The sequence below is a fragment of the Ammospiza caudacuta genome, chromosome 23 (assembly GCF_027887145.1).
Source record: "Ammospiza caudacuta isolate bAmmCau1 chromosome 23, bAmmCau1.pri, whole genome shotgun sequence".
In the NCBI taxonomy this organism is placed as follows: domain Eukaryota; kingdom Metazoa; phylum Chordata; class Aves; order Passeriformes; family Passerellidae; genus Ammospiza; species Ammospiza caudacuta.
Window position 1 is genome coordinate 4,856,788 of NC_080615.1, and position 27,361 is coordinate 4,884,148.

At 54.5% G+C, this 27,361-nt stretch overlaps 1 protein-coding gene across 1 annotated transcript in view; it reads right to left on the bottom strand.

Annotated features, from left to right (window-relative positions):
* Nucleotides 1-378: 378 nt before the first annotated feature.
* The window catches only part of IGSF9B (immunoglobulin superfamily member 9B), a 41,753-nt gene continuing 14,770 nt past the window's right edge, over nt 379-27,361 (bottom strand). The window contains exons 8-20 of the mRNA XM_058819138.1: nt 25,716-25,858; nt 24,820-24,960; nt 23,514-23,630; nt 21,549-21,699; nt 20,229-20,340; nt 17,342-17,517; nt 15,945-16,171; nt 14,423-14,507; nt 13,004-13,165; nt 12,233-12,278; nt 9,303-10,934; nt 1,012-1,133; nt 379-602 (exon numbers count right to left, since the gene is read on the bottom strand). Of these exons, the coding sequence (XP_058675121.1) occupies nt 379-602; nt 1,012-1,133; nt 9,303-10,934; nt 12,233-12,278; nt 13,004-13,165; nt 14,423-14,507; nt 15,945-16,171; nt 17,342-17,517; nt 20,229-20,340; nt 21,549-21,699; nt 23,514-23,630; nt 24,820-24,960; nt 25,716-25,858 (3,338 nt within the window). The remainder of the gene's footprint in view (nt 603-1,011; nt 1,134-9,302; nt 10,935-12,232; nt 12,279-13,003; nt 13,166-14,422; nt 14,508-15,944; nt 16,172-17,341; nt 17,518-20,228; nt 20,341-21,548; nt 21,700-23,513; nt 23,631-24,819; nt 24,961-25,715; nt 25,859-27,361) is intronic.

Here is a 27,361-nt window from a genome sequence, read left to right on the forward strand (position 1 = left end):
CTGGCGATTGAGGGCCAGCTGCTCAATCCCATACTTTCCCCCTAAACGCGCGCTGCCGACGCAGATGTCAAAAGCTCCATCCATGCCTTTGAAGCCTAGAGATCTTTTCCAACACCGAGGTGCAACACCCCCCTTCCCACCCCACCCAAACTGTTTGGGGTGGGGGAGAAGTGGATTTGAGGAACACCCAGCCCAAAGCATCCTCCCCTAAGCATCCCCCGGGTCCCCCCAGCTCGTCCCCGCCGTGAGCCACCGAACCCCTCAGAGAGGTGACAGCTTAGGGGTGTCCCCTCCTCTTTCCCATCACCTCCATCCCCCCGTGGTGTGACACCAGCTCCCTCCACCGCTCCTGTTCAACCTCCTGGCACCGGCACTAGGCTAGAGCAGGGTGGCGTGTCCACTGGTGTCATCGTGGTCCACGCTGTTGAGAATGGCTGTCTGGTCTTCAGGGAGCTGCCGGTGGCAGAGGTCGTCCTTGAGCGCTGAGAGCCGGGCGAAGGGGTCCTGACGAGGGTGTCTCTTCTTCTTGCGGAGGCAGACAGCTTCGTCAGGTGACAGTACCTGAGAGCTGGGAGGGTGCTGAACCTGGGAGGCAGAGCCATCTGGGAAGGGGGGAGAGAAGGCAGATGGGACTGGAGCCAGCAGCAGGCAGAGCAGAGCGCTTTGCTTGCTGAAAAAGGGAGGTGACACAGCAAGCCTGGCCCTCAACAGGCAGCATGGCAAGAAGGGAAAACGCTGGGCATCAGGGAAAATGAAATTAACACTCAAAATCCAAACAAATTACTAAATATGGGAGATGCATGGAAAGGACTCGGTTTGGAGGAGCAAAGGAGGGACAACCTGCAGGCAAGCAGCCAGGGGAGACATCCCTTTGGGAGGCAGGGAACAAGGGCAGCATCCAGGAACAGGCTTGGAGAACCCCAGCGCTGGAGCCGGCAGGGATCTGCCCAAGCTCTGCTCACAGCAGGACACAGGGAATGCCGTTGGGGACCATGGGGTCCTCACACTCACTGGGTTGTTTTCTGGATTTCGAGGAGCCCTTGGATGACTTTTTGGGCTTCTTTATCCGCTGGTATTTCAGAGCTTCGAGCCTCTCAGGTGCAGCAGCGTCCCCGGGCGGAGATGGACGTTTTCTAGGAAGGAAAAGCAGACACGCGCCATCAGCGGCTCCCGGCCATGCTCGGGCCTCTGGGCGTCCCCGGTGGGGGATCGGCCGATCCCAGCTGGCTCTGCCGTGGAAAAGGAAGAGGTGAGAAACCCAGGGCTGAGGGAGCAGGGCCAGCCAGGTGTGCCAGAGCACGGGATGGAGGAAGTGAGGCGTCCCCGCTGTGCGCCTATGTCTCCTCCAGGTTTTGCAGCAGCACCGCGACCTAGCCGGTGCCACATCCAACGTGGGCATCCCCAGCTCACCTGCCTGCCATGCCAACACTGCTAGACAAAACAGGACGGGGCAGATCCTATGTCCGATAAGGCATTTCTGGGAAGTGATAGGAAACCCCTTGGGATGGAAAGAGAAGAGAAAGAGATAGGCAGAAGCGGCACGGCAGCATTGAGACGGGCACCACGAGCCACCCGGGGCGGACAACACCTGCGCCACAAACAGCAGGGAGGCAGGATCCTGCTGGCCCTGCTCCCACAGCCAGAAAAACCAGGGGCCACACGACAGACAGGGACACCAAGGGCACACACCGACAGAGCTGGGAGAGGTACCTCGCTCCCAGGTCCCTGTGAGAAGCGACAACAGAAACGCGACAGCACAGGAGCATCTGCTCCTGGAACAGAGAGAGGCTGGGAGCTGGAAATGGAAACACTGACAGGGTTTTATTGCAAGGACAAGGAGGACATTTGCAAAGGGGTGCTTCCTGCAGGAGAGCCAGCAGGTGCAAGGAATAGTTTATCAGCTGTACCCCCTGGGGAACTCTTCTACAGGAACCAGCTCAAGGTGCAGTATCCTCCCCTTTGCAAAGAGATTTTTTGTTTTATTTCCTTCACTGTACCTGTTTTTCCCATCCAAGGCCTGGAAAGCATGACTGCTGTAGAGAGCAGAGCATTAGAGGAAAACCTTTTCCTTAGGAGAGCAGACAGTCCAGCTCTTATCTATTGCACATCACAGCATCCCCCCCTTCTTGCTGCTTTCCCATCTCCTTCCTCCTCTCCATTTTACTTCCACGACCCTCCAAGAGTCACCAGCTTCTAATGCCACAGAAGAAGTCTGAGGCCATCTGGGATAAACCCAAGCCACTTGCAGACAAGGTGTCCAGAGAAGACTGGAAGCTTCCAGAAAGCACCTTTCACTGTGATAAAGCCAACACTTTAAGCCAGGCTCCAGTGAAGAAAGGAGATTTAAACCAGCCTGCCGGCACCATTCAGAGGAGGAGATGATGCTCTTCTGCTCTGACAACTTGGTCACCAGGGGTCAGCAAACAAACCTTGTCACAGGAGCCACACAGAGGACAGTGCTGATGGCAGCTCCTGCATCCATCTGTGACCAGGGCAGTGATCAGCAAATCCCACAAGCCACGGGCAGCAGGAGGGCAGGAGAAGCCACCTCAGCTGGCTGCAAGAGGCAACATCAGTGCCTTCAGACTCCTGCTGGGGCACAGAATCACTGAGGAGGATGTCCCCCTGTCTGTCAGCAAAGTGGGCCCCATCCAGCATTGCTAAAACGCCGTGACTGCTGGCAGGAGCAGCAGGGAAAGGGCAAGGACATGGGCTGGAGCACAGACCCTGCACTCCCGGGCTATGGTACCAGAGTACGCCCACCCACGGAGAGTCTGGAGCTCCTCATCTCCCCTGGGGTCCAGGCAGAGCCTGGCTGGCATTGAAGACACCCCGCAGGCTTTCCCCTGTGGGTCCCCATGTGTGCAGAGCACAGTGTGACAGCAGCGCTTCCCATCCGACATCCCAAGGGCCTCCAGAGCGTTGAAATTTCAGCTGGAGTGCATAGGCAAGGAGCTCCCAGGAGCTTTTTCCCCTTGGGGAGCAGAAGGGTTTTTGGGTTTTTTTGAAGATGAGTGTGATTGCGAAGCTTCTCAGTTTTGCTGGCAGCACTGGAGAGCACCCAGGGAAGTGCAGCGTGAGGTGAAGAAGCAGCTGAGGCGCAGCAGACGCAACAGAAACCCAAACACTGGGCACAAAAAAAGCTCATTTTCATGTTTTTACTGGGCACAGAAAAGCTCCTTTTCATGTTTTCCAACGCAACAGAGACGTCAGGGTGCGGAGAGTTCCTGGAGAGCCTCTGTTCCAGCTCCCAGCAGAGCATCACATCAGCCAAAGATGAAGCAGCTCATTAGACATGCCGGGAGTCCCGCTGGCTGGATCCAAGCTTTTCCTCATCCAGAAGACAACGTTTACATTTGCAGAGCTCAAACGCCTTCCCAAGTGCAATCAGCCTCTTGTGAGAGATGCTGCCAGCAGCAGCTCTGCCCTCAGAGCTGAACCAACTGAGCTTCAACCCTGCTGGCTGAAGGCAGGACCACAGTGACCCACAGGTCACAGCATGGCATTCCCTGCAGCAATTCCTGCTTGAATGGCCTATGTCAGGCTTGTTCCACTTATAGCCAACATTCTGTGGGGTGTAGATGAGTTGCATTCCTGCAGGTACTTGGCTAACGTGACTTCAGCTGCTCCAGCTCCATCACCCACAGAGTTCAGGTGTGCCAAGCCCTGGACAGCACCGAGCTTGGTGATGCTGCCATCAGCCTGCCCACCAGCACCTGCCTTCTACCACCTCTTCCCACCACCCAGACAGCTTTTGCCACTGTTGTTAAAGCTCAGCCTGTAAAAGTCTCTTTCTCTTTTCACTCTGTTTTCTTTCTAAGAAGAAGCTGTCGTGGCATGCTGACAAAATTAAACAGATTTACATGAGGGATTATGAGGAAATTGCCTGAAGCTCATTTCCACTAGTTCTCCGTAATTGAACTCGTATTTATACACACAAACATAAACAGTGAGTGCACTGAACCCATGTGTCACCATAAATACTGTCTGACCTCTGGCAAGGAAGGGATACAGAGGACAAAATTATGCTACTCAGCAGCCAAATTTTATCTGCTCTGCCCACCCTTTATCTCTTCAAAGGGCGCCGATTCTTCCCAATTAATTTTCATTTTAAGCTCAGCCAAAAGCCTCTTCCTGCCCCCAGAGTTCACATATTGGGCAGCTGCCCACGCATGAAGGAGCTCTTGAATACCAACAGATGAGATGTTTAGGGAGGTGGGCGAACTTCTTCTGGAAACTTCAGTGCAGAGCCAAGCAAAGGAGGTTTGAGAAGCCCACGTGAACTCCTGACACCAACCTTCTGCGAGGCACCACCAACACCTGGAGCAGCAGCTTTCCTTGAGTCTTCAAAGGAAAACCCTTCTGCATGAGCACATGTCTGGACTGCATGGACTGGGAGATAATGGAGAGGCCACAAAGGTACTGAAGGACCTCCAAGAGCCCCAGGACATGAAAAGGAAGTAAAGGAGAAGGATCCAGCCCAACACACATCACAGCTGCTATTCTTCAAATGTCCTTCTGTGTACAAAGCAAAGATATAAGGGAGAAGACCCCTGAAATCATCCACTCTGAAAGGGAACCCATATAAAGGAAGGGTCCAGGAGATTCAAGGATACTATAGATATATTTACATATATTTAACCTGATGGAGGTCTCAACACATCCTCCCTGTCTCCTCCTCTCCTTGAGCCAAGACATTGGCATCCAGTTTGGGCATGTTAGAGCATCCACTTGTATAGAGTATCCACTTGAAAGGAGTCCACTGTGTCCTTCAACCCTTCATCCTCCTCACATGAAGAGTTCAGTTCTCCTACACGAGGTTCCTGCAAGTCAGAATTCCCACTCTGCTCCGAGGCTGCTGCCTCCATCCCGGAACGCTTGGGATCCTTCAGCACAAGAGGTGCCAGAGAAACACAGTGGTGACAGCCCCAGGCCAGGGCTGCTGCTGCTGCCAAGGCACCGCCAGGAGGGAGGGAGGAAAGGGCTGGTCACAGTGGACCAGAGAAGGGGTGCCCTTCTACAGGTCTGCAGACACCACAACTCATCTACACAACAGACTTCACCACCATGCTGACGGAGAGGAGAGAAGGCGAGGGAAACGGGGCAGGGCTGGACAGGAAGAGGGGGATACAGTCATGGGGAAGGGGAGGGGAGAGAGGAAGATAAATGAAAAACAGGAGTGAGAAAATATATAAGGAAATTAAAGAGACTGAAAAGAAAAATAAAGTAACGATAATAATAATGATAATAATAATAATAATAATAATAATAATAATAATAATAATAATAATAATAATAATAATAATTAAGAAAGAAAAGAAAAAACGCACTCAGACAAGCGGACTCACAACTTCTCCAAGCGGAAGGAGGCATGGAACACATGCAGAGGATCAGCACATGGACAGTCTTTAAAGGGGAACCTGTTTTCTTTCAAGTGGGGAGCGAGGGCTGCTGCTCCTCCCGCACGCCTGGCGCCGACGTCCCTTGGTCACTCAACGCTACGCCACTGCCAAGCCCCCCAGCTCCCTGCACTGGCAGGGCTGCCCTGGCAAGGGGGGCCTGGGGAGGCCTCCCAGGGCAGGCTGCCGTGCCGAGGGGCAGGGGAGCTTGGTGCCTTGTCTGTGGTTTTTGGGTTTCCCTCTGCAGGGAGACGACAGCCCCCTTTTCCCTGTTCCAAGATGCGCACTGCATCCTAGGAGAAGAAGATGGGAGAACTCCTCGTGCTGGCTCAGTAACTGCATCATTTATCTCTGCCCATCCATAAAAAATACCTGAGCTTCACCTAGCAAAAGCCACCATGCTGCAGCAAGGAGCTCACATGCTGCCTCTCCTTCTCTCAGCTTCTAATGCTGCAGTAGAGAAATCTGGTTGGTCTGGTACAAAATCCCTGTGCTCTGCATGCACTGACAATTTTATGACCCCAAATTATCAAGAAATTACTCGGCTGGGCTCTCTGCGGGATTCCTCTGCTGCAGCTCCCAGCAGCATCCTGGCGTAGGACACACGGCTGCTCCCACCCTGCTGGGCAGTGTCACCCTGCTCCTCAAAATCCATCAGCCCACACCAGCCAGCACTGGAGCCAGCCAGGACCTGGGCAAGAGCTACACCAAACTCAGACATGAGCCTGGAGTCACCTCTGCTGTGCTAAAGCCATGTCTGCTCGTGTCCCTAATGCTGCCAGAGCAAGGAAGTGCCACAGAGCAAGAACAAACAGCCACATCCTCTCTGAGGGCTTCCCCATCATCCTCTCTGAGGGCTTCCCCATTTCCCAAAAAGGCTGGCACAGCCCAGATCTCACCAAGGCTTGGTGCCAGCTTTGCTCCTCACGGGATGCCCTGCTCTGGGATCAGCAAAGAAAAACAGAAGGAGAAGGCAGCCAAGTGCTCAAGAGATTTGGAGGCTAGAACAGGATGGGTTTTGTCATGCCAAGAGGATGGCTCTTCCATGGAGCACACACGTCCAACACCCCCTCCTCACCAATCCTGCTCTCCCCATCCCAGGACAACCCTCCAGGTCAGCTGGAGGAATTCCCCTCTCCTGGAAACATCTCCCTGATTTCTGTAGGCATCCAACCTCCCTCTCATGAGGCTCTTTCCCAGTCCAACAAGGCTCCTCAGGCTGTTGGAGAGAAGCAGCCAGGACCTTGACTCTTCCCAACCAAGGCAGCAAAGCTTAACCTTTTGTAAGACCTGTCCTAAGGAAGTTTGGGCATGGCCACGCCTTTAGAAACAGCCCCATCTACAATCCCATTTCTGCTTTCACAGCCAGCCTGGCTGATGGCCAAACAGGCCAGTGCTGCCAATCCTCTGGGTCACAAATTACTATTATCCCATCTGCATTTGGCAGTTCTAGTGATATTCTTCTGCTTCTAAGGTCTGAAAACCATCTCCAGATTACTCCATCCCAGTTCCAGAAATGCCCATGGCTATCCAGGAAACCAGCCCCATGAAGGCAGCCCAGGAGGAATTTTCTTGGAAGAGTCTTTCAAGACCTGCTTAGGGCAGTTCAATTACAGCTGGGTCAGAAGAAACCAAAGATTTCTCCAAGGAGAATTTCAGGTATGGAAGGATTTTCCCAAGACTACACCTGTGATAGGAAGGAAAAAATACCTTTCTGGCAGCCTGAGACTATGGTTCTGCTGCTGCCAAGCATACAATCCATCTTGGGAGAAAGAGTTTTCCCATTTTCTGTGATTGAGGAGACTTGGGAGAAAGAAAACAAATCCAGACACTGCTGGAAACAAAATTCTCCATGTGCTGGACTGCAGCTGGAGACTGATTTTTGGAGCCCGCTCTGAGCATGCTGTCTGCAGCTGGCAGCTCCAGAGGTGGCTGTTTTTCCTGGCTCCAGGGGATGGCTGTGGGCTCCTCCTGGTTTGGATCATCTGGGACAACCCCACCTCAACACACACCTCCCTAGCACCACACAGCCCTCGTGCACCCTGCCAGGGCCAAAAGTGCCACGTGTGTCACCAGCCCCTAAGAAAGGAAGGGTGGCCCAGAGAGACAGAAGCTCGGCTCATCCCAAACCCCAGCCCCGAAGGCAGGGGGGCAGCATGTGCTGCTGGGAGGGGAAACCCAAAAGCCACAGAGACTGTGCGTCCAGAGGTGTTTCCTGGTGTTTTCACATTCCTTATTCCCCTTTAAAGGAAGAGATGGTATTGGAAAAGCCCCTTCCGTGTCCCCTGTCATGCCCCGCTCCCGGCCACCCTCCACAGCACCCACACCATCCTTTCGGACATGGATCACCCTTACCTATTGAGCTGAGGAGAAGCTTGTCTCGACAACACTGCCCAGATAGCTGAGATTAATCAAAAACAAAGCAGTTATCAACACCCGCAAGGAGCCGAGCTCCGCAACACATCAGCACGTCAACAACTCCAAAGGAAAAAGGAGGGAAAGAAACCAAACTGAAACACAAACAAAACGAGGCTGGAGAAGAAAGGGGGAAAGAAACAGAAGAGAAAGGAAAAGAAGAAACAAAAACGATAATCAACGAAGCGAATGGATACACTGCATAAAAGCACGGACAACAGTGCTGCTCTAACACGGCTCTGTCCTGGAGCTGGCTCTCCTTGGCATGCTCTGCTAGACACATGGACCTGTGACTACATCCCTGACTGCACTGCTCCGTAGCTGGGTTTTCCAGAGGCACACAGAAGTCATTTCAGGCTCATCCAGCTGCTCTCCCTCCCCATCCTCTCTCCCCTGAGCCCTCCTTCCTTCCGTTCAGTGCCGGAGGGATTTGCTAAGGCCATAACGCTTCCAGGTACCAGAGGGCGGGAGTGAAATGCGGAGGGCACTGCGGGGTGAAACGCTGCCTCCCCCCTCCCCAGAACACAGCCTCTCCTCCGAACGCCTCCGACCGCGCCGGCTCCGCGGGGCCGGCAGCCCCGGCCCCCGACTCCTCTCCGCCACAAGCCGGAGGAGGGGGCTCGACCCCGCCAGACAAGAAGCCAGAATGAAGCGAGACGAAAGGATGGGACGAAAGCACGGCTACGGGGTCTAAGGTGCTGTGAAAGACGGAAGAAAAGAGGAGAAATAGAGAGAGAGAGAGAGAGAGAGAGAGAGAGAGAGACGCTTTTGCCTGGAGCAACCCTGGTACCTGGAAAACCAGCCGCTACTGTCTAGTGCAGCCACATCCCTCTTTAGGGCAGGATCTGAGCGTGCCGGCAGCCTCCCGATCTCCGCAGGGCTTAGTTTATTTTTATTTTTGCTCCTCTCCTGACATGCTGCTGGTGTGGCTAAGTCCTTGATCTCTCCCTGCCCGCGTCCTGGGGCTGCAGCATCCCTTTTGCAGGTGGGGCGGTGACCGTGATAGCTGTTTCTGTCATGCATTAAAGCTCTCTAGACTCCGCGGGAAGGAAGAGGAGGAGGAAGACAGAGGCGCGGCGGCGGCGGCCCTAACGTTCGAAGAAAGCCAAGAGCCAGCAGCTAGAAGAGGAAACAACCTCCAGTGACACCAGGACACTTACCTAAGCGAGCCAGGTCTTTGTACACCTGGTAGACGGCCCGTAGCCCGAGTTCACGGCGCTCCCAGATGCCCAAGGGACCGGGAAGGTCGCCTGCCTAAAACCCAGCGCTCTCGGGCGGCGGCCATGCAACCCGTGCCCGTGGCACCAGCCTCTGCCTAGCAAAGCCCGCGGGACGCCGTCTCCAAAAGGGATGCTGCAGCGTGCCCAGAGAGACCCTACCAGTTGGGATGGTGATGGCAGGGAGGGAGTCAGAGGGAGTGGGTAAGGCAGGGTGGGGGAAGCCAGGAAGGGGCCGGGGGGGAGGTCACCACGGGGCTCACGCACTTACCCTGTGGCGGCTACCGTGGTGGTGGATGTCGGCTCCGGTTGGAGAATCTCCTCGCCAGCCCTCCTTGGAGAAGGGATGTCTCCGAAAACATCCATGGTGTCCACGGGCAGGGAGGAGCCCTGGGAGTTGGAGAAGCCGGTGCCCACGGGGGTGAAGGCGGTGGTCGGTCGGAAGCTGGGGCTGTCCCCGCGGCTGCTCGGCGCCGGAGATCCCGTGGAGGACGGCGTGGATTTGCGGGAGAAGCTGACGGCCGCGGGCGGCTGCAGCGTGATCTCCGACACCTCCGCCTGCTGGATGAGCCCCGGGCGGGGCCGGGCACGGGCAGTCAGCTCCGGGGAGCTGTTGCGGGAGCTCAGGGGACTTTGGGTCAGAGGAGAAAGCCTTGAAGGTTGTAGCACCACCTGATGTAAACTGGGCTCAGCCCTCCTGACCTGCCGAGGGCTGGGCCGAGGTCGGGGTTGGGGCTCGTACCACCTGGTGTCCAGGCTGAATGTGCTTGTGCCGCTGGGGCCGACGGGCTCGGACGGTTCGTGGTAAGGCAACACGGGTATGCCCATACCTTGGCTGGTATGTCTTAGCTGCCCTTGACATCCCATGGGTTGCATAGGTTTGTCCTGCCACTTGGTGGTAGAGGGCACGGAGGATTGACCCCTGCCCGGTGACTTGCCGGTCCAGCTCTTTGGTGCCTCCAGGGGCAGGATGCCCGAGTAGGATGCGGGGACCACCTGGAGGGAGGAGGGTGGTGGCCCCCGAGGAAGGCAGCCCGTGGGCTGGGAGCCCTCGGCCGCCTCGCAGGGCTGGAGCTGGTGGGGGAACGGCGCGGGGGCCAGCTCCAGGCTGCCGAAGGGGAACTCGGCCCTGCCCCAGGGCTCGGGGGACCGGCCCCCCGTGGGGGTCTGGGCCAGGGGCAGCGTGCTGTTGGAGGCATTCTCCCCGTTCTCCTCGGGGATGGTGGGGTGTCCGAAGGGCCCCTCGGGGGGCAGCGGTGGGGAGGACATGACTGAGCTCAGCGGGCTGACTTCTGGCATGTAGAAGGGCGGCGGGTCCACCTCCCCGGGGCTGCTGCTGCTGAGGTAACCGTAAAACTGGTGGTGGAAAGCCCGGGGGGCTGGCGGGCGGGCCTGGCCGGTGGCCTGCAGGGCGCCGGGACCCTCCAGCGCCCGGTGGAACCGGGGGCTGTATGCTGGTGGCTGAAGGTAGGACTCCTGGCTGGAGGAGAGAGGGGTGAGCTGGGCTTTCAGGGCGGTCACGGAGGTGGGGACGACGGGGTCGTCGTTCTCCTCGTCCGACTGCCTGAACTCGGGGTACATGTCCGTCTCCTCCACGAAGGGGAAGCCCTCGATCCGCCGTGTCTTCAGGGAGGGCTCCATCTCGGCCGGGTCCATGACGAAGCGTCCGTCCGGCCCGCGGCTGATGAGCTCGATAGGAGTGGTGGCCTCAGCTTCGGCCTCCGCCTTGGAGACGCTGTATTTCTTGCTGCTGATGGCTCGTTTGGTCTTCTTGTAAAGGGAGAGCTCCTTCTCCTTGGTGGGGCTCAGCATCCGCTTGGCCTGAGGGCCCTGATCGTCAGAGGACTCCGAGGGGGGACGGAGCGTGCGGATGCTCTCGGGACTCACCTTGCCGGAAGACAACCTGGACCACAGGGGAGAAAAACCGAGAGGGGAGGGTCACCCGGGGAGGAAAGGAGCCCTTCCTGCCCAGGAGAACAACTCTGGATCCGGGAAACAAAGTGCTACCAGCTCTCAAAAGAGGAACCTCTGGGAGAAATTGGCAGGGGCTAACCAGGATGGCAGAGTCTCACCAGCGGCAGTGCACAATATCCCTGCTCCTTGGGAGGGCAGCTTGGAACACTCAGGGCTGAAAGCTCACACCAACACCTTGCAATAAGCTCCACCAACACCCCAACACCTCACAACAAGACCTTGCAACAAGCTCTACAGCCCCACAGGGAAAAAAGACACAACCAGAGCTTGCTTCCAACTCCTTCTGGGCTTTCCACCTGAGCTATCCATGCCCAGGAAAGGCCCTGAGAGGGACATCAGGCAAATGTTCCCTCCCACAGAACTCAGCATGTCACTTGGAGATGCTGACAGATCATTTCAAACCAACTCTTTTTCCCATTATCAACACTCAGACTTCAGGCTGAGCATCTCAAAAGGCAGAGAGCACCAGGACAGTTCCCTCATCCCTATCCAGAAAGCCTTGAACAAATAGGATTGAGAGGTAAAAGACAGCAGATCCAACAGATAGTGCAGGTTATTTGAGAGCAGGGAATGAACTGAAAACAAGTAAGATTCAGATCCACCAGCACCAGGACATTTTCCAACAGTCGAGGAGCCAAAGAATGAGGTGTCCACATCCCAGACTCTTGCACTCCCACCGGGAAGATGCTCCTGCTGATTTGCAGCTACACATGTTTTTGATGGGCTCTGCAAGGAGCTGTGGCTTCTGCAGCACCACAATCCACCTTTGGGTACATGTGGAAAGAGGCTTCAGCAGGGCTCTCTTCAGGAGAAAAGATGAATTTCCCAGGAAAAAAAGAGCCAACAGAGAATGACTCAAAAACTACACTGAGCTGGCAGGAAGGACTCCATATGTAGCAGGCTAGTCCTTGTCCTAAGGAGCCCCTTCCAACTGGTATGAAATTGAGTTCCATCAGCCAACTCCAGCTTTGCAAAACGTTCACAGATCCAGCGGGGTCATCTCTTAGCTCGGCTTGTTGCATTTGTCCCTGCTGCTTCCTGCTCCAAAGCCCATTTGTCTCTTGTGAACTGCTGTGTTCCTAAAAGTTCAGGGAACACTCAAAAACAACTCATCAGGAGCAACCAAATAAGGATGAGACATTTCCATTTGAGCTTTGCAATGACTGTAGGAGGGAGGCACCTTGAAGACCCTCACAGCCTGGTGCCACAGCTAAGACAGATACTTACGGGGACTCCAAACTCTTCCTGCAGTGGGTTATCGAGAGAGGAGGGTCTGGAAGAGAATAAAAAGGGGAAAGAAGAGAGAACGCTGAGGAGGCGCAACACGACAGAGACAAGACACACTCAACATCACGACAACAAAAAACACTCAACAAGAGGCCAAGGTTTCATTGCTCCAGTGCTTTAATGGTTGCTGACAACAAACAGCTCCGGTCACAGGGTCCTGCCCACCCTGCTGCCACAGCCCCGCAGGCTGGAGGAGACGGAGCCACTTCCCTGCCCTCTCCAGCTCCCCAGCCGCCCTTTTCCCTACCAGCCACTCCTGCACGCAGGCTGCAGTCCCAGCTTTTGGGAAGCAGAGCAGCAGGGTCTCCTTTGGGGTCTTCTCTAGCCCAGCACTGCCCGCTCCATGCTGGGAGCAGCTGGAGAGCCCAGCTCCAGGGTGACCTGGAGCAGGTGAGCAGTGCTCCCCGTCTGCATCCCAGAGGACAGCCCAGCCTAAACCCCCGGCTCTAGCAGTTATCACCACGTGGGAGAGCTCCCTCGGAATTCCCAGGCTAGTTTCTCTGGCGCCTCTTCACCCACCCTGCCTCTCCCGCTCCCGACCGCGGGCGCTTTCAGGCACAGCCGAGGGAGGAAGTCAGGGCTTCACCTGAGGACGCGCACGGACCAAGAAGAGACAGACAGGGAAGAAGGTTACGACCACAACACAACCAGGGGGCTAGAAACGAGGGGGAGACAGGAAGGAGGGAGGAAGCACACAGGGAATGGGCTCACCTTTCTTGCGCTTGAGCTTGCGTTTGCGTTGCTTGTTGACGAAGCAGGCGGCGAGTGTGCTGAAGAGGATGGCAGCAGCCAGGAAGCAGATGGTGGCAACGATGCCAGCCAGCACCGGGCGGGCTAGGCCCTCGTCCGTCAGGTCAGGCTGAGGAAAAACATCTGGGGGAAAAAAACACAGTTCAGTGTTACACCTGCTGCCTTCCCCAGGGAGCTGCCACAGTGTGGAGGCAGTGATAGTCTCCAGGAATGATAATCTCAGTAAAGACCCTGCTTCCAAGCCAGCCCGCCCATGGAGAGCAATCAGCGCTGCTTCAGGGCCAAGGGTTTTGGCGATCTCACAGAATCATAAGATAGTTTGGGTTGGAAAGGGCTGTTTAAGCCTGTCTAGTTCAACTCTCCTGCAAGAAGCAGGGACATCTTCAGCTACATCAGATTGCCCAAACCAACCTGATAAACTTTTCTGTGTTACCAGGGACACTCAGGGAAGAAGCCTCCACACCAAATAAATACACATTTATGTCTAAACACACACAACTGCAGCAAACCTGCAGTCACCTCCTGGCTGAATAACCCCCTGCAGCAGCACAAGGTATTTCAACCTCTTTGTCAGTGCTTCATTTCAGCATTCCAATGAAAACTGGGCTGCAAACCCTTTGCTAAACAGGAGCACGTGTGAAGCCCCAGCAGACCTCAGCTGTGAGCACGTGCAGATGTGCACCCTGCACACCTCGGTGCTCCTGCCGTGTGCCATATCCAGCATCAGTGCATTTGCCCACGGAGCTTTCAGCCTGGCAGAGCAGCTGCCTGGGGCCGGGCACCTGCCAAACCCCATCAGAAAACCTGGGCATGAGGAGCAAGGGCAGCGAGCAGGGAATCTGCAGCAAGCTCTCTCCATCACACCGGCACCACTTGGGGGCAGAGAGAGACCGCGGCATCGCAGCACAGCCGAGCCGGCTTTTCCACGAGAGCCAGAAAATGCAGGCTCGCTGCATCACCATCCCTTCCTTTCTGCTGCCCTCCTTCCCCAGCGCCATCACAACCCTCCTCCGCCTGCCCCTGGCTCCAGGAGCATTCTCAGCGCTGCATGTGCAGAGGGAACACGCAGGAACTGCAGCACGTTGCAGCCTCCCTGCTTGCAAAGCCCTTTTCCCTGTGGACTCTGCACTGCAGTGCTACGTTTCCCTCTGTCCACCTTTCACTCCCGCTCCCCGGCTGCGCCAGTGCCCGCTCGGAGCTTTGTTCTCCAGGCTCACCGCAGAGCCGGGGCGGGCTCAGCTCGGCGATGCTCCAGGGATTTGTCCTCGCCTGCTCCCATCGGGGTCAGCTCAGCACACCCATGAGAGCCCTGCATCCCTCCCTCAGCCCAGCTCACAGCCCCACAGCCGGGGGGAGGAGAGGAGAGGAGCCAGCCCTCACCTGTGCTGGACACGCCAGCGACGTTGCTGGGTTCGCTGATGAGATCCTGCATGACCGCCAGCACGCGGAACTCGTACCAGGTGTCCTGCAAGGCCAAACACACCTGTCAGGGCCCCACACAGCCTCGTCTTACCAGAGCCTCCAACATCCCCATAAAACTTGTCGGGATCTCTAGCCTGTCAGAGTGACCCCAAGAAGAGTTCCAAAGTCTCTTTTCCCAGCCTGGCGCTTGAAAAAGGAGTCAGGGCTCTTCATTTCTCGGTCCCAAGGTTGTTTCTGGTTCTTTATCTATAAAATTCTTTCTCCTGTCCTGCTGAAGTCCACTTAGCAATCTGCCTGCCCCAGGGCAGTGTTATCTTTTTATACTAAAAACTATATGTACAATATTTACAATTACTTCCCAATACCTATCACCTATGTTAGACAGTGAGCTTCTGCTCTAAACCAATCTAAAAGTGCCACCATCACAGCAGAAGATGGAGGCCAAGAAGAAGAAGGAGAAAGGCTGGACACACCCAGATCCTGCCATCTTGCCCCCCTGAATCCCCATTCTAAAAACCCCAAAATCTACTTTTTCAACCTGTGATAAATTCACTATCATTCTACTTAATTTTTCATGGCTTGCAGATCTTCATCTAAGGTTGGTAACTTGTTTCACGGGTCATAATCAAAGCCACAGGCATCTTGGGCTCTGTGCCAGGGTCTCTCTGAGCCCCCTGGCAGGGGTCTTGGCTGCTCAGGACAGCCAGAGGGATGTCCTGGGTTCCAACAAAACCCTCTAACAACACATTTTTAATGTTAGCAAGCCACGCTTTTATCCTTGCCCAGGGGGTGTGTGGACATTTTGTGTGGCCAACCAGAATTCTGGCCTCCACCCAGACACAGATACAAAACTTTTTCATCTATTTATAGGCTTTCATCAAACAGAAATCATTGTTCATTGGTTCTAAATGACACAATTCTCTTTCATTAATTTGTATTCTATCCTCTATTGGTTATCGATTTCTCGCTTCTTATGCTAATTAGTGCATATTTTTAGTATCTTTTTCCTCCTGTAGGGACTTTCTAATGTATACTGAGACTTTGTTAGTCTCTTTAGCTTCTGCTTTCTGCAAAATGTCCTTGTGGCCCATAAATCCTACATTCCAACCTCGACAACACATCCTTCTCTCTCAGGCTTTGTTCATTGAAGACTATCAGAGTGGCTTTAGCAAAAGTTTAAGTATCAGTCATTTTCTCAAGCTGTGCTCCTACAGAAGTTGCTTATAACAACTTTATACAAATGCTGGCTAAGAGTAATTGAAGAATAACACACTATTTATCATTATAATGCATATTGATTGTGATTACTTAATACCATTAATTAAAATTATTAAAGTGTTCTATCTTGCCCAGCTCCTTGATCGAGCCACTCCAAAACTTCCCCGGAACTGCAGCAGATGGTGCAATATTATCACAGAACCATGAAGGCTGGAAAGGATCATTGAGTTGGGCACGGTGAGGGCAGCCAGCCCCTGCTCACCTGGGACAAGTCCTTGGCAAAGAACTCGCTCTCGGAGCCCGGGATGCCGTCATCCAGGATCTCCCACTTCTCCGCCACGCGGAACTCCATGATGTAGCGGTCGATGGGGAAGCTGTGGTTGGCGGGAGGGAGCCACGACAGGAGGACGCCTTGCTGTGTCCGGTTGGCTGTTAGGCACCTCGGTGGGGTAACCAACACCAGAGGCTCTGGAGTTGTTACAGGGAATGCTGGGGACAGAGCAGAAGGGACAGGGACACCTCTGAGTTGGGGCAGGGCAAGCACAGCAGATCCTCTCCCACCCGTGCCCCCAGCAGCAGCAGAAGTGTGGGAATCCACAAAATCAGGGGGTTTTGGGAAAGCTGCAAAAGGCAGGCCTCAGAGACAGTAGAATTGTGATTAGAGCTAAGCAGCAGCCCAGCCTTCTGAGATAGATCAGCAGAAAAATTATTTAAAAACTAGAAAAGCAAGGACAAATAGAACAATGGTCTGTGTATTAATGCTTGTCTAGAATAACTCTCTAAGCTACAGGAAAGTTTAGCTAGCAAGATATTAGGAAGTTCTAAGCTTAATAATGGAGCTCTGTGCATTCTGTTTTAAGTCTTACAAGTAGGTATTGTATTCAAAATAAGCAAGCATTGTTTTAACCAAAGGTATGTGTGCTTATGGTGGTTGGATAGAACTACTGTCAATGTGCTTTTCCTTTGTGTGATTGGTCAAAAAACCTCTAAAGTGAGTTGTAACATTTGTAACACAGCAAGTTCTTGCTCTGCTGCCTAGGATGTGAGCTGGTGGCATCTTCCCATTGTCATAACAATGCAATGAGACTGATGCTGGAAAATAAAACAGCTCAAGCACGTTCCACAGCAGCCCCGTCCCATTTGTGATTTGTACATATACCCCCAGCCAGCGATAAGAAGGACCATTGTGGCTGTTCCCACATTCCAGGAGTTTAGGACACCTTTTGGGAGTCCGGTCTCTTATCACAGAAATAGAAAAGTGGATTTTTAAAAGGCACTGGACTAATGAGGCCGTGACTCCAGGCCTTCCTGCTTCATCCCACTGCCACCTGAGAGCCAAAGGCTCTGAGCTGTAACAAGTGATCTCGTGCTCTATTAATACCTCCTGATCCCAGCTGAACTTAAGGAAGATCTGAAAGGTGACTGGCACAGTGCAGCTCCCCCATGCTCAGGATAAGCCTTCCAGAGCCTCATGCATCCAGCAAAATCTGCAAGCTTCATCCAGGACCCTCCACAAACTATCCCCTACATGGCTGGAAACTATTGCTGACGATGTTCATCTCCATCTCCATTTCCAACAGATAGGAAACATGGAAAAGGCAAAGCCCTTCTCATCACAGATCCCTTCCCAGCCCTTGCCTGTTCCCAAGGAGGACCTACCTAGAGTGTTCACAGTGACCACCTCACTGAAGGAGCTGGTGCCCAGCTTGTTTTGAGCCAAGACACTGAACTGGTAGGCAGTCTCTGGTTCCAAGGTATCCACCAGCAGCCAGCTGGAACCAGCTGGCACGGGGAGAGACAGCCAGTCATGGGGTCCAAACTGGGCTCTCTTCATCCTGCCAAGAGAAAAGGGAGCATCCTCAGGGGGAGGTGTCGTTGACAGAGAGGACAGAGAGGCAGCATTAACTTCTTATGCAAAAATGGAGCTTTCCCGAGCAATGGTTTGGTTTGACAGCAGTGATGTGGATGGACATGGGGCAGCCACTCACCACCCACGAGCTGGCAGAGGACACCACGCCCTGGTGTCCCACCAGCTCTCAGGGGCACTGCCACGAGCTCTCCCCTGTGCCCTGAGCTGGGTCAGGGATGGCAGCAGCGCCAACAGCCCCGCTCTGATGTGATCTGCACCAGATTCCCATGGGCAAAAGTGGGAGCTGGAGCATTTTGGGAGTGCTGCAAAGGGAACGGCTGACGCAGGAGACAGGCCCTGTTCCCATTTATACCTCGACATCTCCTGAGCCAGAGCCAAGTTCTCCCTCAGCTGTAGCCCTGTACATGTCATCCCACGAGAGACATTCAACTAAATCCCCATCTCTGCCACATTTGCACAAGCTGGGGGCTGCCAGCACAGCCTGGGTCACCACTCAGGGTTTGGCAGAGCAGCAGAGGCACTGGCAGGGAGTGTAGGACAGAACCTTTCTGCTGGGGTCTAACCACAACCCCAGGGTGAAAAATGCCCCCAGAGCCATTCCAGTGCCACCTCCACAAGCCATTAATCCCACCAGCATCCCACATCCCAAAGCAGCACCACTGCACGACTACCATACTGCTCGTGTTAGAAAGATGTTTTAGGGAGTCTGAGCCCTCAGCTGCAGGTTTTGGTGGTGTCCATGGAAAATTTGGGAAGGATTGGTGCAGATGGTCTGTCCTGCACACATGAGAGGGCACATCTGCAGTTACCAGCACACAGCCAGGTGAATCCACCCAGCAGGAAAAAGATGGAGAAAAGAAAAATACTGCTGCTGTCCAGGGAGCAGAAAATGAGACAGAGAAGCAGCAGCAAGCCATGGAAACGAGCAGGTCAGTGGAGCACCATGCATGTGCTGTGTGCCTCTGCCAAACCCAGGGAAAGCCTCTGGATCAGTGCAGCTCCAGCTGGGACTGCAGATCCCAGGGTGCCCCTCCACCCTGGCAGAGGCAGGAGGGCAGCAGGGCTGCCCCTCTCCTGGGCAGTTTCCTGCAGTGTTTAATCCCAGCGCCCTCACATCCCTCCTTCCCAGCACTGCTGCAGGCAGGGACACAGGAGAGAGGGGCTGAGGTGGGGAAAGCAGGGGGGAAATGCAGCACTGAACTGGGAGAACCCCCTTGCAGAGGGAGGATGTGGTGCAGCTGGAATGCTGTGCTGGCCCTGGCCACCCTTGGGGAGAGGGGTTTGCATTTCCAGCCTCAACAATGGCAGAGGCAGGAGGAGAGCATGAATGCAGAGAAAATGGAGCCTTGTTTTGCTTGAGCATCCCACAGCCACAGCAGGGAGGAGAGCACACGGATGGCACTCTGGATGGCACTGCAGGAGCCAGCTGTGGCCCAGATCCCCCAGATGCCCAGGGAACAGCACGTCCCCCAGGGATCACACCCCAGGGTCAGGGCAAGGCAGGTCACTATCCTGAGCCCCCACAGCTCCCTGTGAATTCCTGAATGCCAGCTTGGTGCAAACACCCTGCCCTGCTGGCTGCTCTCTCCCTGTGGAGTCTGGAGGAGCCACGAGGAGGCAGGAATCTGAGAGCAGCATGCAGAGCAAGAGCAGCAGCAGCTGCTGATGCAGCCAGAGCAGAGAGGTTTAACCACTCCTTCCCAAGGACATTTTCATCAAAGCAAGGTCTGCACTGCTCAGCTTGCTCCCTCATTTTCCCCCTCTCAGTTCAATCCATTCCTTCTTTCCATTCCAGACAGACAGCCCAGCCCCAGGCTGGAGCAGAGCAGAAATCATTACAGGCAGCGTCTCCCTCTCTCCTCTCTATCAGCAGCCTCCATCAGGGCAAATTAGGGCAAGGAAAGAAGGAGAGAGCGAGAGGAAAGGCTGAAGAATGCCAGCCCAGGCCTGGAAAGGGAACACATCGCCCCCTCCACGTTTCCAAGGAGGATTCTTTAGAAGAAGATGACAACAGCAGAGCCCAAAGAATACCCCAGCCTTGCTGCAGCTGCATTTCTCCCTCCCCTGCCCCAGGGGAAAGGCACAGGGCTGAGCCTGGCCCTGCTGCAGGAAGGTGGGATGCACCTGGGGAGCACAGGAGCTGTGGGAGCAAAGCCCCAGTGCCAGCATCTCACAGTGGCTGGTCATGAGCTCAGCTGGGATTTAACCACCCCCAGGGAGCCACAGAGCAAGGAGAGAACATTTCTGCTTAGTCACAGCTCTTCCAGGACACACTCTCTAAAGGTTGCATTTTCCATCCTCTCCCTGGCTGTTAAGCCTCATAAACAGTTTATCTCGAAATTAGATGCCAGAGGCACAGCAACACGAATGCAAAGCATCTCCTGTGTACCACAAGCAGAGTAAAACCTGCTGGGGCAGACAGAGGCAGTGGCCAGCACAGAAGGGAGAGGAAATACAGGAACTGCACCATCCCACCACCACCACCACCCATCTCTCAGAGGAACCCCGAGGGAGCTCAGCCCTGTAAGGCCCACGGGCACAGAGCTGGGCACAGAGCTGGGCACACCACACCACCCTCCCCACCCTCCTCCCCCCAGCTGCTCCAAGCTCGGGTCGGCTAGGAAGGAAAAGAAGCAGAGAGCAAAGCATGCCAGGATGACTCACAGAGGGCCGTACCAAACTGAGAAAGTCTGCTCGTATCCACCGTCATAGCCGGGCTCCCAGGACACGTTGGCTGAGGTCATGGCGGCCACCACGTGCACGCTGGTCGGGGCGTGAGGGCTCGTCCCTGCACAGAGAGGGGACAGCTCAGAGGGCAGCAGCACCATGGCTGCAAGGGGGCTTCTGCCAAGCCATGCTCTGAGGGGACTCCTCTTGCACCAAGCCAGTGGCTGTCCTAAGGAAAGGATTTTTCATAAAAGATATCTGTGACAACCATTGACATCTTTTAAAATCCTTTCCTTAGGATTTTTCCTCCTGAGAAGCTGGGAGGCCTCAGGAACAAAATGTAAGTAATGGTTATCTGCTGCTGTGGAATCCAACAGGTGCATCCGGGATTGGTCTCATGTTGTTGCTTCTAATTAATGGCCAATCACAGTGAGCTAGCTCAGACTCTCTGTCCGAGACACAAGCCTTTGTTATCATTCCTTCTTTTTCTATTCTTAGCCAGCCTTCTGATGAAATCCTTTTTTCTATTCTTTTACTATAGTTTTAATATAAAATATATCATAAAATAATAAATCAGCCTTCTGAAACATGGAGTCAGATCCTCGTCTCTTCCCTCATCCTCAGACCCCTGTGAACACGGTCACAAATGGCCAAGGCCATTTCTGCTGGAAATGGCAGCAGGACAGGTGGCCAAAGTAACAGCACAGAGAAAGGCAACTCCACCAGGAAATAACATTTAAAGGAGGCACTGCTCCTTTGAGTGGTTTGGGAGAGTGGAAGGAACTTGAAGGGACAGCTACTCAAACTCTCCTGAAATGGGCAGGGACACCTTCCAGTAGACCAGGTTGCTCCAAACCCTGTCCAATAGGACCTTGAACACTTCCAGAAGTCTTCAAGGTGAGGTGGTGAGGCTTCTGGACACTTCTGGTATTTGTGTACCAAGTGGTGAGGCTTCTGTCCCAGGGCCTCATCACCCTCAAAGGGAGGAATTTCTTCCCAATATCATAGAGTGGTTTGGGTTGGAAGGAACTTGAAGGGACAGCTACTCAAACACTCCTGACATGGGCAGGGACACCTTCCAGTAGACCAGGTTGCTCCAAGCCCTGTCCAATGGGACCCTGAACACTTTCAGAGATGGGGCAGCCACAGCTTCTATGCCAGGGCCTCACCACCATCAAAGGGAGGGATTTCTTCCCAATATCCCATCTAAACCTCCTGTCTCCCAGTTTAAAGCCACTGCCCCTTGTCCTGTCACCTGTGAGGAGCACACCCACCTCCTGCCTTGCCCAGGGGGCTCTCCCCAGACCCCTTTTCCCCCCCTGCCCTTACCTACGACGGTCAGGTGGGTGCTGGCAGTAATGCTCGCGACGATGTTGGTGGCGACGCACTCCCACTCGCCGTGGTCGTCCTTGCCGAGGGAGCGGATCTGCAGGGTCCCGCCGGGCAGCGTGTTGTGCTTGCTCCTGCTGGGCTTCCCTACCTTGGGCAAGGAGCGGGGTGGGGGGAGCCAGGCAGAGAGAGAGAAAAGAACGGGACTCAGCAGCGGGCGGTGGGGCAGGGCGAGGCGGCGGCGGGGTCACTAAGCTACCTGCGCGGCCCAGGGGACACCGCCGGCCACCGGCAGGGGATCCGGGCTCTCCGGTCGTGGCAAGGCAGACGGTTCCCCCGTTTCCGAGAGGACCTGGGGGGCAACGCGAGAGGCATGCGTCAGGAGGCTGCTGGCAGCGCTCACACACCAGCGGGAAACCCCACGGCACTCGCACGGACAGCCAGCCCCGCGGCAGGGCTCAGCCTCCGGCATCCAAAGCTGAAACTGCTGCAAGAACGGGCACTGTGTGTCCCAGCAAACCCCCTCCCAGGATGGGGAAGGCATAGGATGCCCCAGGAGATGCCCAAACTGCCCCTCAGCCTCAGTTAGCAGCAGATGAGAGGCAGGAGCCTTTGCATCAGAGTCTGGGCAGCAAGGGCCCCGAGGGGATGTGGGAGGATGGCGTGCGTGGAGGTGCCTGGAATCTCTCAAGCCGAGCGGAAAGATGGATCTTGTAACAACTCATCTATGCCCATCAGCCAAAGCTGTGCAAATTCCACGTTGTCCTGAGTCTTCTTCAGCTGTTCTTCATGTGGGGAACTCTGCTGATCAACACCAGGACCCACAGGTTGATGCAAAGGATGAGCAGAGGAGCCCATGGACATGTTGGGTTACCAGTGCAAGGCAAGGAATTCTTCAAGAGGCTGGTCAGCACTGGTGGGCTGATGGGGAGGGAGGAATTTGGCTTCTGCCACTGGCGAACCGAGCCCAGCCCAAGCCAGCCATAACTGAAGTTGGAGGAAATAAGCACAGAGCCAAAAAACGAGAAGGATCACCAGAAGGCACAAGTGGGATTGGAAAGAAACCTGGCTGAGACTGGTGAGGGCATCTAAAGAAAAATAAGATGGAGAAAAAGGCTAAACAGCCAACAAGCTTTAGGCAGGTCACTTGCAATTTGTACAAGTCATGGTCCTCTCGTGCTGCTAAAAGGAACCCAGAGGTGCAGCAGCTCAAGACACAAAGATTGGGGATGGCCCCACCGGGTGACAGAGGGACCCAGATCACTCTCAAGAGCCCTAAGAAGGGCATGGAAGGCTTGGAGGGAAGCTCCTGACAGCACAACAAAGAGCCCAGGAGCTCTCCTGTACAGTGAGAGCTGTATGTTCCTATGGGAGCAGTAAAGGTGGCAAGCAAGGGGAAGGCTGCAGGAGGACTGGAAAGACCTCGCTGCTCCCAGGCTGTGCCAGCACACCCTGCTCTATGACAAGGAACATCTTGAAGACTTTATATCCAGTTCAGGATCAAAAAAACAGCTTCTTCCCAGGCTCTTTGAAGTCACGGGGCAGTAAAGCAGCTGCTGACTGGTCCAGAGCCCTGGATGTGCTGCGGTGACACATCCCCTCCCTCCACAGGAGGTGTGTGCTGCGACAACGGCACTGCCACCACTGCCACGTCCTGCTGGTGACACCTGGGAGCCAAGCAAGGAGGAGGGCGTCCTGTGGGCAGTGCTGGCGAGGCAGAGGAGGGGCCGGGGCGGGGGCAGTGTTTCAGCTTTGCGGATGCTGCCGTGTCGGTTTCCCGGGATTACTGGGCGGCCACAAGCCGGGCTTCCCCCACCCACCTGCGGGACAGGACGGCAGTGGCTCAGCCCAAAGCGAAGCAGCTGTACCTGCAGTTTGTTCTTACCGGGACAGAGTGTGGCTTCTCTGTCTGCAATATTCACCAAAAGCCAAAGGCACTGCAGATTTGTCTGGCAGGCCGGGTACCTTTCTCCAGGCGATGATGGGAAAGGGGTCTCCGGCAGCAGCGCAAGGAATCAACAGCTCCCTCCCTGCCTCCTGTCTGTACTCCCAGCCTGGTAGCACCGTGAAATAGGGGGGGTCCTGCAGCCAAACAAGGGAAAACAAGGAGTGTCAGCCTGCCCAAACTCCCATCACCAAAACCAAGCCTTTGCCAGACCAACACAATCCCCATTCTGGGTAAGTCTGAGGCATTGCAAGGAAAATTGTGTGGAGAACGTGTGCTAAGGAGCCTCAATGGCTTAAATTACACCTGGAGGAAGATTCTGTCCAAAGAGCCACCACACTGGAGCATAGAATCATGGAATCCCAGAATGGTTTGGGTTGGAAAGTACATTAAAGCTCATCCCATTCCACTCTCTGCCATAGCCAGGGACACATTCCACTATCACAGATTGCTCCAACCTGGCCTTGGACTCTTCCATCCACAGCTTTTTTGAGCATCCTGTGCCAGGGCCTCATCACCCTCACACTCCTAATATCTAATCTAAATTTTGTCTCTTTCAGTTTGACCCCGTTACCCCTTGTCCCATCTCTACAGTTCCTGACAAAGAATCCCTCTCCAGCTTCCTTGCAGGTGCCCTCAGACACAGGAAGCCTGCTTTGACACCTCCACGCAACTTCTCTTCCCCAGGCTGAGCAGCATCTTGCTTTTTACCTCCTGGAAACAGGAAGAAATCCACCCACATCACATCAGCCATCAACCTGATTTCCTCGCCCCGGCAGCCGCCCCGGCGGATGCGCGTGTCTGGTACACAAAGCGTTCTCATCTGAACCTCGCCGAGACACCATGAATCACCACGGCTCCCTCCCAGGCACAGGACTCCGTGTTCAGGGAGGGAAGAGGCATCAGCTCCCACCCCAGCTGCACCAGGAGCTGCGCTGGGAGCTCAGCGCGCCCCAGGCGCCGCACGCAGCCGGAGCACGTGGAGCTCAAATCATTCATTTATTAAAATCCTCCTGAACCCAAGCCCGGGCCAGCAGGGCTAAGTGTTTTGTTGGCAAAGGGGACGTTCCAGGGAGATGTTTCCTCAAACTACCCCAATCCAGTGTCAAAACCCACGCTGCTGCTCCAGCAGGATATTTCCAGCTACACCAGACAGGGTGCCCTGGGGGTTTGCCTGGGCTGGTGGGAAGCACATCTCCAACCACAGCACAGACACACCACCCTCACCCTGGAGCCTCTGCTCTTTCCCACACAGCCCCAGGAGCTGCTCCTGGCACAGGAGGACACTGCTCCCAGCAAACCCACGGGATTCTGGCAGAGGATTACCTTCAGTACCAGTCGGGCAGGGGGAGACTGGCCCATCGTACCCAGGGCGTTATAAGGCACACAGGTGTAAGTGCCGAGAGCATCTTCAGTGGCCTCTTCGATCCGGATCGACCCGTCTTCCAGCAGGTTCCAGCCAGAATACTGCAGCAGGGAGAAGCAGGGAGATCACTTAGCCAGCACTCACCACAGCTCCTTATTTCCCCCTCAGCCAAGCCCCCACCCATGCCCAGGGTGCTGTCACATCACCAGGAGATGCCCAATCCCACTCCCAACATCCAAAGCATCTCCTCAACAGAAATTTGGGCAACATCAGCCTGTCCAAGCACAGCCAGGCTCCTTCATGTAGCTCAAAAAGATTTAAGATCAGAATCTAACACTAAATAAGACTTGTTCTGGAGTCAGCAAGACATCACCTGAAGAGCTGAGGGCACCAAGGACCAGGAGGCCACAGCAGCAACAGCTTTAAATGGAATTAAAACTTCAAATCGTTAATATTTAAGCAAAAAAATTTAAAATATTGAGCGTTTTCTTTAAATATTTAATGGCTAATATCCTTGCTCAGACTATCAAACCATGATTAGGGGAAGATGTAGATTTGTTAAAAGGGTCTTTTAACCACCAGTTGCGACTGGAAAAATAAAGCAGGGCCATCAGGAGGTGACTTTAGGGGGAAGAAGGCATGAAGTGTGGGAGACATAGAATGTCCAGAGGCACTGTGGGCTCCATATGAGAACTGGAATTAACTCTGATAAAGAAAAGCAGAGTCATCCCATCCATGAGATTCTTCTCTCCCAACACAAAGGGATGCCTGGTGGTGCTCACTGATGTTTGCTGAGGACATGAGGGTCCGAGCCCTCTGTGCCCCCCTCTCCCCTCCTCCCTGGGGGCTCTGTTACCTTCTCGATTCGCAGGGGACGCCCGTCCTTGTTCCACTTGACCAGCGTGACCGGCGGCTCTGCCTCCACGGGGCAGCGGATGTACCCGTGGATCCCGATGGGAACGTAGATGATGGGGGGCATGTTCACCACACGGGCAGGATCTGGAGGGCAGCAGCACCATGTTAGCACAGGGAGAGAGCCCTTCTCTCCTCCCAGCCTGGCTTCACAGCATCTGCCTCACTTTTGTAATGAATTCCAAACCCAGCACCACCCTGGCTCCCACAGGTTGTTAAGCCAGGCTTGCTACACACAAATCCTCTGGAATACCTGGCATTTTTGGGAGGCTTTGCTCATGTCCAGGGTGTTCCTACCTGGGGCTCATTAAAGATTGCATTTAAGAAGAAATGAAGATATGCCTGCTCCAAATTCCACACCAACTTCCATCTTGCTGAAGACTGCAGTGCTCCATTACAGCACATGTGCCAGGTGTGATGAACACCCAGCACAGCCTGGTTTTACATATAAGCAATCAAAGCTATTTCAACTGCCAAACCTTAAAACACACACAGATAGCAAAAAGGATCTGTGTCCAGGCTGCCACAAGTCCTTTACCTCCCATATCTGCTTATACTCATGCCTCATTGAGGCTGGGTCATGTTGAACAGCAGCCACCTCACCCTTTCCAAGATGCAAAAACCTTAAAATACATATCTAACCCCCCCCTCCGCACTGCATCACCCACGCAGAGAGGTGTCTCGCAATCCTCCAGTCTAGAATGTGTCATTAACAGCACTTCTAAGAGCTTTTTAATTAAGTGCGAGTGGGTTGAAGAGAATCTAGACTTTCTTTAATAAGAAGCTTTTTAAAAAAATGTTATTTTTAATAAGAAGAGTGAGTATTTCTACAATCTCGTCTAGACACCGGCAGCACGAGGTTATGGGAAAATCCTGATGGGGCTTATGTTGCATTAAGGGATAAATGTGGGAGTTTTGGGATGCAGCATCCCTGAACTGCTGATGCAAATTGGGAGGGTAAACATTAAGGTGCTTAACAGGAAGGCATGGAAGATGTGGAAGATGGAAGATTATTGCTTTCTTGGGGCAAAACCAGCAGAGTTTGGCAGCTCTGCTCCCAGCACGTCACCCCAACCACTCCCCAAAACCGCTCGCCCCCGGCAGTGGCACCATAACCCAGATTGCCCAGCGCCACATATGGAGCAGGCTTTACCCCCCTCTGCTTAACTCCACCTCTTAGGAAATGTAATCAAGGACTCCAGCAGTGCGGGAGAGGGTAATGGGATCGAGCCTTTCACTACTAGGTCACTGGCCAGGGGCCAGCCAGCCCACTAATGACCCGGAGCTGTGTCCCCATTTGCTTTTGGAGGATGGGAAACTCCCTCCAGAGCTATCACCCCGGTGTGGACGAGGTTTGCTCAGGAGGAAAAGGGTTTGTGGCGCCAAAATCCGAGCACCCTTCCTTGTGCTGAAGCCTGGCTGAGCAGCAGATTGTCCGAGCCCGTTCTCCCTGCCATTAGAGCTATTTTTAACAGCTATCAGCCCTGACAAGCGGCCCTGGATTAGAGGCAGGGCAGATTTAATGGCCTGAGGCCACAGGCTTTCCCAAGAGCCACCCAGCTGGGAACATCCAAGCCCCAAATCACGCCT